Below are 13391 nucleotides of genomic sequence, written 5' to 3'. Positions count from 1 at the left end.
AAATAAATAACAGAAAACAAGCGCAGGCTTCAGAGGGGTGGTCACGACAGCATAGAACTCGATTATCACTTCCCTTGAGAAGAAGCTAAGATTGATAGTCCTAGAGGGTGTAATACAACAGTTGAAGACTTATCTGTCTGCTCTAGACTGTGGCTAAAGACCAAAAAAAAACAAGTTATTCAAATTCACCTTTTGTTGTGGTTTCACTGCCTGACCAGATCTGATTTTGCAGCATATCTAATAAAATCCATGAAATGCTCTCAGAAACTGCCTGAGTCTCTTCAGAAATAATCTTTTCTTACTGGAGAATTATGTATGATAGCACTGTTGTGTACAATAATGCTTGAAACCTTCTGATAGTGAATGCCATTTATTGTTCCTCCACTTTTTCTGCATTTAAATGATACTTCAGAAACTCAAACTTTTGTGTGTAGCGACCACATTTCCCAATACTTTACAAGATACGACACAAACAAGCGGTCATGGTACAACATAACAGAAAGTGTTTTTGAAAGACTAATGAAAAATACGTTTCCCCTCTGATTCCTTGACTGAAAACAAATCCATATTTTCAACGCTGACAGCTTTTCTGATGTTTTGAACTTTCGCAGTCTATTTTTCACTTTTTTCCCCACGAAGTTGAGCAAACCCACATTAAATACAGCACAGAGCATGTTTGTACTCGCCAGATCACAGCTCTAACTCAGGATTTTATAAATCAAAGACTTTTGGCCGAAGACACAAAAACAAAAACAAATAAGAACACTTCCAAACAGGAAATGAGGCGTAACTTCTATGGAAGATCAACCAAACATCAGTCATGGGATGATTACCAGGGCACATGAGACCACATTTGATCATAATTCATTTTTTATAGTACAACTGTCCTTAAAAAGCCTTAAAACAATATTTTAAAAGCAACTTTTTTTCCAACTTTTTTCAATGTATAACCAAATCACAAAGTGTGATACCTTATAGCTTAGCATGTGTACAAATTTGTTTAAGAGAAAAAAAAGGAGCTTAACAGCACCAATATACCCAAGCCTAATGTGTCAGATGGGATTTAGCTGTGTCCTGTACTGAGGTTTTGCTGACAGCGATGCACCTGTGGGTTTGACTCATGGGTGTGGATCACGCCTGAGGGCCTCATCTGGCTGTACTGTTGATACGTTTTTTCATTTATTCACAGAAGTTCAAATTTCACTGTTAATACTGTAATATGTAATAGTGAAACAAAGAAACAAACACTAAAGGCGCCTGTATACTGAAAAAGAAGCACTTGTCGGATGATCAGACAATTTTTGAAGTACACATCTCTGACATCAGAATTGAGGAGGCGCTGGGCCTTTTAAACCGACAATCGCACTAATACAGTGATTGACCGTGTTAGGGTTACCGCGTGTACCACTGAAGTCAGTGGTATATATCATCTAGGAAGCATAACTCTCTGTATCTAATTTTGTGACAATCCATCCAATAGTTGTTGGATATTCCACTGGTTAAGAGAAGTGAAGTTGACCTGCTGGTAGCGGCGCATGGAAATCTCTGAGGTCCATGAATGTCATTGCACAAAATTTCATGACAATCCATCCAATAGCTATTGAGATATTTCAGTCTGGACCACACTGACCAATAGATTGACACTGCCGGCACTAAAGCCATGCTCCTTAGCCAGCGTGGCTATAAGTTGACTCAACATTTCAAAAAGAGGCTGTTTTGTTGTGTTTGCATTATGAGCTAAATCTTAATCTGTTTACTTATCCATAAACTCCTAGCATGAGCTGGGTCAGCTGCATGATTAGTGTTAGAGAAATTTAACCGAAACTTATATGTGAAACACCATCCTTTCTATGAATCAGACTTTGTGGAAGAGAGTTAATGAGTAAGCATGTCACAGTCCTGATTGTTTATGCAGGAATGCAGGTTAGCCATTCTAGTCAATGGGAGGCGTGAAGTGTGAGGCAAAGTGGGTTACTACCCATCTTGCTCATTACCCATGAGAATGAGGGAAAGCGGGTGCTGTGAAGACTGATTGTTTTGTGGCCCTTGTTATTTTAACAGAGACCTACAGTGGAATGTTTTTTATCCACACTGAGGCTGCAGTGCAGGCCAGCTCCTCTCTCATTGGACTGTGGTCCTACTCATTATTGAGGGGGCTTAGGAGGCAGCGGCCCAAAACAGCGAGAGCAGACAGCCTTCACCACTTCAGCGCCTCATTCTCTTTCCCCTTTTCAAACACTGGGGATGTTTGTTCCCAGGTACTCCCATGTATCCCACATTGTATCTAGAAAGAAAACCTAAACAAGGTTAATTCTGCTGCTGGTGCTGCTAAGTGGTGGCCACAGTCACAAGGATTTAAAAGAAAATAATCCTGGAAACGTGATAGCGTTCTATACTCTGCAGAAGCTTTTTCTTTCCTCCCACCTTCCTGTCTGTGACACAGCTACAACCCATGAAATGGATTTGAAAACAATCACCTGAAAAATTGCACTCCAGCAGAGTGACCCATACCAAAGAGGTAAAAAACCTTTGGTTTCTGCTGCTTTCTTTCAAAGCTCATCCCCTCTACATTTGCCAGGAACAAAAAGCTCAGCAAAAGATGCCCATCTTTCGCTCCAAAACTTTTTCTTTTATCCTAAGTCCTTTGAAAACCTGAATAGCTGCACTTTCGAAGCAATCATCCGTAAAAACACCAGATTCCACTTCTATTTCCAAAAGCATAACTCATAACATAAGATATGAGAAGGAATTTGTTCATATCCTCCAAACATCAGAACTGTGGTCTCAGCTGGCAAACACATTTGGAACAGAAGCCGGTGAGAAGACAAACGCTATGCCAACATTGAGGTGAAAATCTTCCTGAAGTCATTGGTGCCAGGAAAATTCAACAACAAACTCTGAGTGAACCTCTTTTCCCAGAATAAAATAAATAAAAGCGAAATAAAAAGGGAAAACCCAGTGGCTGGTTTTCATTAATTGTACCCTTCTTACAACTGAGGCAATTTGCCGACATGCTTCTCCAGATTATCTTACAATGACTAAACGCAGAGCTTTCAATGGATTCAACACTGGCGATTACATCACTGAACCTGGTACCTTCCAGTTATGGATTGGCTCTGTCTAACTAACCAGTAAGCCACTCTCTGGATGCTGGTGTTTTGTTTTTCAGCAGTGCCAGGGTCAGGACCAGCCAGAGAAGAGAGCCATGACTATTCCATGATTATCAGCCCAGCTCTGGACCAACAGCCCTCACTTTTCATTTTGGTCTCGACCTCATCCGCTCCATTTCTGTTAATCACAGGGTTGCTATGAGTACCGTGACATGCAGAGCATGGTTTTGCAAAAAAAAAAAAAAAAAACTCACTCAAACCCCCCACCCCCCCTTTCCCAACACACAAACCCAACCCACTGCCTATTTTTCCTATGATGATGCTTGCACCATCTCCATCATAGCCACTTTTGATGGGAATGTTAATCCTGCTCAATCACACAGCCTCACCACTTTCTTCTTTGGTCTTGAATGACACAAATTCAAAACCCTCGTGACCTTTGACTTTAAGTTAACTTTACTACTTTTCTATGGTAATGAAGGGGGAGGGGGTACAAGCTGAATTCTTACACCCCCCCCCCCCCCCCCCCCCCCCCCCATAAAACATTCAGCCTGTACTGACACTTTATGCCTCTAAAGGGCTGTGTGCATGTTGGTCAGCATTACACAAATAGTGCAGGTGGATGAACTTGAAAGCAATTAGCTGGCTAGACACCCTGTTATTTTTGCAGTGGCGTCTCCTCCTAAACTTTAAACCTTACAGTTACTGGGGTGGTCAAAGATGCCCTATGCCAGATGTATTGGTGTTACGTTAATTCAACATATAGCAGTACTTCCAGGTCGAGACACATTAACTACCGACAGACCGTGTACTAGCCCAAAAGTAGCTAGCTCACAGCCGGGTAAAGTTTTTTTTCTTTTAGATAAAAGAAGATCCGGCGTTTTAGCCTCGACACAACCGTCTCAATTCCTCCGTTTTCCCGGGGAGAGTTGCTGACAACGGTTACGCTAAAGTTAGCTACAACACACTAAAGTTTATTTACTTTTTTTGAGTAGTTATTACGAAACTTACCAGGCAAGAGGAGCTACAAAATCACTTGAGAGGGAAATGTTCGTACTCCGACGAGGCTATGGGTGCGCACACAAACCGGACCAGACGCCATCCCATCCACAAAGCAACATCTTGGATAGTACACGGCGAGCCCGGCAGGCAACAGGTTTACCTTTCCACGGCGGATTCGGCTATGAAAATCCACTACACTGCAGGTATTGTTCTCCGAGCCGCCACAATTACAAAAAATATAAATAAATAAACAAATCTCCTCTTCGGAAACTGCCTAGAAGTCGTGTTTGGTGGCCACTACACAGCATTAAACTCTCCTCAAGCGCAGCCAAGTTACCATTACTGCTGAGGAGCGGAATAACCCCTCCCTTTGCCCAGCTAGCGTGGGCTGACTGGGAGTAACCAGACACCTTACTATGGCTGTCCATTGGCTCTCTGCTTGGGGACTGTCATTTAGTCGTTTCTATAGTAACACACACAACGGAGAGTAAAATGTACAGCTTGGTTTATGGATGACGAACCTGGTTTATTAAATGTTTTCTATATAACTCTGAATATATAGAGAGCTGAGGCACAGATGTGGGTTGTAAATTGAACCAAATTAACAACTCTGCAGACAACTTATATTCCTCTGAATGATGTACAAATGATTACATTCATTTGTGTAATTCAACAGCCTATTATTGAAAAGCTGATGATAACTACTTCAGAGCACATATTGAATGCTCTCAAAACTGATGTGATGTCTTCTACACTCTGGGACTGTGTAGATGGGCTGAAACCTTTCAAAAAAAGAAAAAAAAAAATCAAGCTTTAGCTATATTTCTTTGTTTCCCACAACATCAAAGTTGTCTGATCTAAGCTGTCAGGAAGCAATTCACTGTTGAGTACTTCCTTCCTATGGTGTACTTCAAAGGCCCCTTATTCATGGTCTGTCTTGTGCCATCTAGTGGATCTTAGTCATCAGCACATACAGCCTTGGAAATGGTGGCTGTGGTAAAAGGGCTATCTCTGCCTGCCGGTGCCTGTCAGTGCTAAAAAGCATGATTATTATCCACTGCCATGGGCTGAAATGATAAGACTCGATTACTTGATTAACACTGGTTTTCTCTTTAGATGGACAGAGCTGATAGTCATGTTCCTCAACATTTCAGAGGCTGATGCCGTTGCATAAAATGTCACATGTATAGTGTTGTGTAAGGACACAACATTTAGGATGTAATATTGTAATTTTGGGTTTATATTTCTGAATGCAATATGTTAGCCATTTCTTGCAACAATTATACTATTCTGGCCAATGTAACCTTCAGATCCTACATGTAGTAGCAGGAATTGTGCAGTCAGACACATGCCAGAATCATACCCATACCAGTTTGTTCATCCTAAATCTATTCATAGGACATCTTAGTAAGCAATATTCTTTTTACAAGGTCAGGAAAGGTGAGGTTTGGAAGTGAGCTATATGAGGAACTTGGGGTGGAGAACGGTACCCACCAGGAGGCTCATATCATCCCTTTCCTTTTTAAATTATTAGTTAATGGAATATTTAGTGCAGTGGGAAAAGAATATGGTATTTCATTGTTTGAAGACAATTGTGCCACCTGGAATTGAGGGAGGAACCTCTCCTAGTTTCTCAACCAAATTCAAAGAGCTCTGGATAAGGCGATTGAGTGGGTCAGTGATTGGGGCTTCAAAATTTCTATAGACAAAGCAAAATACTGTTAATATTAATTATAACCTAATTAATTTTAATAATACTATTTGGATATAAGAAGAAAGAAAGAAAGAAAGAAAAAAAATTTGAATCTGCAAATATATGGTCAGACTCTTTAAGAATTCAAAGACTTGAAGTTTCTCAGAATGTGGTTAGATGAAAGAAAGGCGTGGGAAGTGCACATAGGGAAGGATTTACTAATGTGTGAAAAAATAATGAATGTTCTTGTGTGGCAGGTTCTGACTGGGGGGCTAACATAGGTATTGTGGGTATTTCACACCTATTTCGATTCTTAAATAAAAGGACACGGTGAAACATTTTCAACAAAATGCCCGCTAGATCAACATTGGGAATTTTTCAGAAAGGCCAAAAAAAGCCAAAATTGACAGAGGAGGAAATTGGTATTATTATTATTAATGTGCTCCCTCCAGTGCGTTGGTCAGTTGAAGCATCATGGCTGTGTAACATGTCACTCACTATAAACAACAGTTCATTGTCTGTTTCTAGGATAACTCTGACGGTACTGATAAAGTAGACAGCCATAACAAACAGACAGTGTCTCTGGATTACTATCCGTTGCCTGCTTACGCTCTTTGTGGAACTAGAGTAATTTCTCTCTAACATGGTAGATACTACAACGCGCAGGGAATGGGGAAAACTCATAAAACCTACCCTCATAGAAAAGTTTCTGTTAGAAATACAATTGGATGATTGTAGGTCCTTCCCTGTGTATGTGAGCTATCCTAAACTTTTCCCATCGACCATAGTAAGTGTGGTAGATCTACTGTTATTAAAGTGGTTCATGTTTAAGGAATTTTACTAGTTTTTTGCACCGGTGGCAGCCAGAAAAATGTTATTTATGTCTGATAAACTGCTGCCAAAATGACCTGTTAACGCTGTGTCTCCTTTGACTCTATAGCCTTTAATCTCCGTCTATCACCTGAGGCAGAGAGGCCCCATATGGAGACTGATAGGGGTAACAAGTAATGTCTCATAAAGTGTAACAAAGGGGTTCTGAATTTGGGATTTCTTCTTCCGTCTATTTCTGTCAGAGCTGTCCTTAATACCTCCTCATCAGTGCTGGTCTGAGCCCCAAGGGCAATTTGCAGTCAAGACTTGAAAGAGTGGATCTGCCTGCTCCAACAGTCTCAGAAATGTGGGGCACCTGGTACTGTAGGATGGAGGCATGTGGTTTGCTGACTGGTGAGTTTAGCCTTTGGGTCCAGCTGGAGAGCATTAAAAACTTTCCTGAAGCTCTTTTCTTTTCACTGCTTTGAAACAGTTAAAAAAAAACTTGCCACATCTGGTAATTAAGTGTCAGTGTACACATATTATGATAAAGCTCATGTGAGCATATATTCAAATCCCCCAAGCTTCTCTCGGGCCTGTAGGCCTAAATCATAAAAATCTGTCCAATCTAATAAACAGCTGATTGATAATGTCTTGTCCAAGTAGGCATTCTCCCTCCCTCGAGGCTTGTTTAGTGAGCTGACCTCACTGTTTTACCAGTTTTTCAAGTGGCTTTTCTCACTGGAGAATGTCTGTAAACTGGCAGAAACCTCTGATTCATTGTCAGGTCACCCTGTAGAGCTGCTGAGTATTAATATGTCTGTGCTGTCTTTTGCCTACATGTTTGTGTGGGTTTGAACCACCCCCTGGTGGCTGTCACTTTTTCTACTCAGTCAGGAGATGTGTCAGGGTACATTATCACCCATTTGAGCTATAGCCTGGGAGTACATCACATCCCTACCAGCCTTTACCACAACAAACCAAGTTAGAGGTTAGAGGGCTGAGAAGTTTAATACAAATGCCATGTTAAGGGAAGACTGGAGAAAATAACTGAACATAAATGGACCCATTCACACACCAAAACATACTGTAACAGCAAACGCTAAGACTTAAATGGAGCAACACAGGCAGTGGGGAAAATGACAGATTGATGTGTTACATTTTAGCCTGTATGACACACAGTCGCCTATATGGTGAAAGAAAAATAGAGCCAGACTTAAACACAGGCGGCAGCTGCCTGAGGAGGATCTGTGAGGTTGTAATGCATAACGGTTATTTCAATTACCTCTCACAGATGTTGAGGTCAACAACAAGTCATATTCATCTTCTAATGAAACTGACGACAACTCAGGACATTTCTCATTGTCAGCACTCAGACAACCTCATAACCTGATTTACACAATTATAATTTCACCTTCCTTTGGACCCTCTTCAGACTAATATCAGTGATGTTTTTAATCAGTGTATTGCCATTGCATCTACTTGATGGGGTGGCAAAACACTTCCTCTCTGCTCAACCCTCTGACCTCCATACTGAGCATACTGGCTTCTTGGGTTGTAACTGTCCTGCAAATTATGCTTATCTTTGTCACATCAATGAATAAGTTGCCAGTGTTGTAAGTGGTATTTGTAAAAGTGGTGCTCAGTTTCAAATAAATGCAACTCAAAGCTCTGGTCAATTGAATGTACACTAAATATAGCCTACCCGCTTGACACCAGACAGCAGACAAACAAAGTCAGCAACTAAAGACGAACATATAGCAAAGTAAACACACAATTTTTTCCTCAGGGGGAACTGGAGACCAAAACTGAGCTAAAAAGAGCATATATTATTACATTACATATATTTGACTCGCATTTGTCAGGTTCCCATTCTTTAAGTGGCCAAAAAAAATCAGTTCACACAGCTCTAAATTAGAGATTGCAGTTTTGAAAAACAATTTCCAAGCATATTTTGTATTCAGAACAGGCTGTACACTGTAGATACACAGACCTTTCCGAACTACACAGATGTGACCTGGGGCTTTAAGGGTTAATCCAGCCACATTTACAGATGGGATGAATGGCGCCGAAACAATTTGATTACTTCACTGTAAGCAATTTTTAAATTCATTTTTATTTCACGCAAGACCATAGAATTAAGAAGGAGGAATAATAATGTTGTGACAGGATAATAAAATTTAAAATAAGTAATTGAAATAAATCAGAGGGTTCAGCAGTTACATTATAGCCTAAAATATGCATAAAATAAGTGCCTTCCATTTTCTGAAAATTTAAGTTTAAGCAAAGGTTTTGTGTAAAAATGGCCTTAAGGATATGAAATATCCCCCAGCTGACACAATATTGATATGTTTACATATTGCTGACATCATAAAAAACAAACAGCACTTCTTTAAATGACAACACGAAATTAATATAAAGGTTACAACAAACATTTTTCCAAAATAAATAAATAAATAAAATATAATTTTTTTTATCTTTTGTCACTGATGCCTTTCCTTGTATTTTATTTGTTATATTTTCCTCTACATGGTGCTTGTTTATGTAAGCACTGAATGTAGTTGTCATGAATTGTGCTAAATCAATTCCATTGCCCTGCTTCACCAACACATCCAAAGACAGAGTAAATACTTTCACTTGTCTTATTTTTTTTAAAATAATGTTTGCCGGATAGCATCGATACAATAGGCTCAATTATTTGGGAGACAGACTTAACCAATAACACCCGCCTCCATATTCTCATTGAGCCTCATGATCGCACTGGCGGGACGGTACCGGATGGGATCACAGAGAGTGATGCTCCTAAACGCCCCTCCCATCCGGAGAGAGAGCCTCCATGTGATCTCAACCTCTCTCGCCCTCTCTCTCCCTGCCCGGGCCTTGACGTCAGACGTGCTCCTGTTCGGTTGCTATGGAAACATATTTCCCTATACCCCCTTCCTCTTCCCTCTCTCTCTTCTCTGCTCTGGTAGGTCCACAATGGTACAGCCAGCATCTTGCAGCACAATGGTTGCAAGGTGGTGAGCTGGGGGGAGAGTGATTCAGCATCAGCAAACCTCGGTTCCGTCCACCCTTTGCTTTTTTTCTTTCCTCATCGCCTTTTTTTGTGTCTCCCCCCTCCACCTCCTCCTCCACCACATTCGCCATCTTTATGAACGTTTAAATTAAGCCTTCAGCTATGGTCACCGCGCTGTTTCCCGTCGGGATGTTTTGAAAAAGGACTGTCACCGGACTGGGATCGTCATCAGCTGGCACGGAATGGTAAGACCGGGTGGGTGTTTGTGTAATGTGGATGCGATGCTTAAACCCCAACTGCCTGGAGGGTGGAGTGATGAATATTGATTGGAAGGGAAGGTTAATGAAGTCCACTAGCGATAACTCGGTGGGAAAGGGACAAAAAAAAAAAAAATCAACCCAATCTTGATGATTTCACTACCGCGGATGTTTTAGCAGCACCGTGCGGGGATTGCATTATGGCGTTAGTCTTGAACTCACAAAATGTTGGACCATCCGCTCTCCATCTCCATCCATACATGCATCCTGCGATTGGCTAAAATACCACAGAGCTTCATCATTAGTTTGTCCCTAAATGGACACTGAGAATAACATCACACAGGCTAAAGGGTTGTTATCCAGGCTACTTCTCTTTGTTATTTCAAATTCTGACTCCTGTAATCTGGCATTTATTTATCTGTCATCCACATCCACATATTCTGACTATTCTTAGTGCGAATAAGCACTTTACTCTTGTGAAGCACGTTATGGACATCTGACTGGGAGTGCAGGAGTGGTGCAAATGGATGATGGATGAATGATGCTCTTCAAAACACAAGCCTTACACAGGCTACATACTGTAGGCCTACATGCAGAGTTTGTCCCTCCTCCCCCTTAGAAGTCAGCTGCGTACCTTGTGCATTATGCAGACCATCACTACTTCACCAGGGATATGGGACCAGCCTCAGATCCATCATAAGTGCTAGAAAAGTAGATAGCCCTGTTCTCAGACAAACAGTCTGAATTAATGGTGATTTATTGATTGATAAGGGTCTTTGTCTCAGTGGTGGTTTCGATGCCGATGCTGTAAGTGTTTATGGTGTATATTAAGGGAAAGTTTAAGTGATTTTTAGAGGCTTTGTCATTAAAACGAAACTCAGGGCAATCATAATGCAGAGGGGATGGGATCTTATTCACTCTAATGTGGGTCGCATTCTGTGCAGGACACACTGGATTAAAAGAGATGAAGCTACAGAGGAAGGTAATTTTTCCTAAATCTGCTTTGTTTTGGGGCATTCTTCAGCACATGGATTATTGGAAGGACTGTAGATTAGACTGTAAATCCACCTTGTCTATTATAGTAATTGCACAGGCACGAGTATACTGAAGTGTTAGGCATGTATCACATTGAGCTTTCAGGTATTTATGTGCACAAACAGCCGGATGTGTTATGCTTGAATTTTCAAATGTCTGATTTTTCCACATACCTGTGTGGTGCATGCCCACAGTCACGGACTAATTACCGGTGCTGTGCCGAGCCATGGAGTCAGTGAGGGTTTAAAGGTGTCACAACAAACTCTCCGTGCTCAAGACAGAAAAAGAGAGAGGTTTTTAGCGCTGTGACCTTGGGTGCTGAATTATTCAGGAGCAGGCTTCCATGCCTGTGAAAGTGCTGCAGGGAACACGCTTAACAATTAAACAAAGCTTTTTATGGGTGTTTCTGCAGTGGCAGATGAGAGTCACATCTCTCTTTAAATGGGTTCACTGTACTTCTCTTCATCCTCTTCATCATCATCAGCTTGTGGCGAATGCTGAGTCTTTGAACAGCTCTTAAATATTTATGGTGAATTACTGATGACTGGCTTCAGCTTTATAAAACAGTCGTTTCAGGTAGTAGCCACTGCAGGTTTACACAAACTGATAGTCACTGGTATTGATTTTTAGGTAGGTAGCTTGTTTATCCAGTGGAAAATCATCAATGGAAACAGCCACCAGCATAATGTTATCTTGCAGTAGATGATGCCTGCATTGTAATTACATTTTGTTTTTCAGACTTTGGAGCGTCAGTATACTAATCCTATGTTATGTAATAAAAGAAGACAATGTATTAAGATGAGATAATAGTGGGATTACAGGCATGATTAATCAACATTATTGATTGATCTGCTGGTTATTTCCCATATCAGTCGATTATTTCGTTTGGTCAGTAACATGTAACAAAATAGTGGAAAATGAGCATCCCAGTTTCCCAGAGTCCAAGGTGACGAAGCCAAAGATTTTAGACTTTAACATGGTGGAAAACAGCTAAAATCAGCAAATCCTCATAATTAAGAAACTGGAATTTTAAGGAATATTGGGCATCTTAATCGATTATTAGAATAGTTGCAGATCAATGTTCTGATGATCAACTAATTGATTAATTGACTTGTTCTTTCAGCTTTAAAAGGAACATAGAGATGTGGATTCAATTAGAAAATTATAGGGAGTACATGTATTTGAATATGAAAGAGGTAAATGGGTTAACTTGAAAGTTTTGAATGTACATAATAGTAAGGAATGGTCTACAGCATTTTAATGAATTCTTCTGAAGCTTCATTTTAACCTTTGAATTAGGTGAAGTTAGAAACATTCATAACAGCATGAACTATCATGGAACTGTAATTGCCACCAGAGTTTTCAGGAGGGAAGCATAACCAAACAAATAATGGCAAATTAATGTCAGTCCAGTTCTGGGTAGGTGGTATGAAGGTCTATAGAGGATGAATACATCCTTGCTGAACATCTATTACTTAAATATGCTCATCAGTCTTTTTTGGGTCCATTCTGCCATGGTTTTTATAATTATATGGAAGGGCAAAGTCGTCATTAGAAATGAATGGATTACTAAGGAACACTGGCATAGTCTATCATCGCCCGATGACCTCAGCAGACAATATTACTACTTGTTGTGTATCTTTGTGGTCTTAATAATCCATACTCTTCAAGGAGTAATGACAGCTCAAATATTAACTCAGATGAACTAAATTCAACCAAACAAGGTTGGAAAATGAGATAAATAAATGTATGTCAGGGAGAGAAGCTACTGAAGGTCTCCCAGCATCACCTTAGATGAAGGTGTACTACTAGTTTGTGCATAGTAGACAGGAAGCAGCGACAGAAGGAAGGGATAATAACATCTTAAGTATGGGTGATGTGTTCGCAGGAACAGGAGTGTGTTTCTGTTTATTATTACTTATGCACTGTTTGGTTCCCATCATCATGACAACATTACTTATTAACAGTGACACAAGTGTTATATGTTTTCACACAATTGAGTTTAATTTACGAAGCCTAATGTTGATCAAAATGTGAAACTTAATGCGTTTATGATCATAACTGCTGGCATTAAATTACATGTAATTATTATTACTGTAGGAAACAATTAATGTTTTAATACATTGCCTGACCCCATTTAGAACATCAAGAAACTGAAAGCAACGTGCAGGCAAATCGTTCGCAGTGATGCTACAGCCTTATTCAATTTGAATTTTACAATTTTCCCATAAATAAAATGAAATTCTCGCCGCATGAAAGTTTACTCCCCCCAGGCTGTAGCATTGCTTACCACTACAGACAAATAGAAAGATGTGCCTGCAGAGTGAGATACACAGTTACATAATTGGATTTGATCTGACAAATATGCAGCTTTTATTTGCTTTTACAGATAGCTGAGTGCAAGACTTTAAGCTGCGTTAGATTCAGCCCCAATCTCCTCGCAGCACATCTGTATAGAGAATTAAGAC

At 40.3% G+C, this 13391-nt stretch overlaps 2 protein-coding genes across 18 annotated transcripts in view; one reads left to right on the top strand and one right to left on the bottom strand.

Moving 5' to 3' along the window:
- Positions 1 to 4463, bottom strand: part of ptpn13 (protein tyrosine phosphatase non-receptor type 13) — a 44396-nt gene extending 39933 nt beyond the window's left edge. For all 5 annotated transcript variants that reach the window (XM_056403473.1, XM_056403474.1, XM_056403476.1 and 2 more), the window contains exon 1: positions 4122 to 4463. The gene's annotated coding sequence lies outside the window, so the exon portion shown is untranslated. The remainder of the gene's footprint in view (positions 1 to 4121) is intronic.
- Positions 4464 to 9533: 5070 nt separating this feature from the next.
- mapk10 (mitogen-activated protein kinase 10) overlaps positions 9534 to 13391 on the top strand; it is a 35546-nt gene continuing 31688 nt past the window's right edge. For 3 of the 13 annotated variants that reach the window (XM_056404244.1, XM_056404248.1, XM_056404249.1), the window contains exon 1: positions 10558 to 10870. In XM_056404244.1, the coding sequence (XP_056260219.1) occupies positions 10811 to 10870 (60 nt within the window). In that variant the 5' untranslated portion in view covers positions 10558 to 10810. Of the gene's footprint in view, positions 9887 to 10556; positions 10871 to 13391 lie in introns of those variants that run through there. The other 10 variants (XM_056404254.1, XM_056404252.1, XM_056404247.1 and 7 more) reach the window with 9 other exon arrangements.

The sequence above is a fragment of the Seriola aureovittata genome, chromosome 18, assembly GCF_021018895.1.
Source record: "Seriola aureovittata isolate HTS-2021-v1 ecotype China chromosome 18, ASM2101889v1, whole genome shotgun sequence".
NCBI classification, from domain to species: domain Eukaryota; kingdom Metazoa; phylum Chordata; class Actinopteri; order Carangiformes; family Carangidae; genus Seriola; species Seriola aureovittata.
Note: the sequence above shows the minus strand (reverse complement) of the source record. Positions and strands in the feature narration are given on the sequence as shown.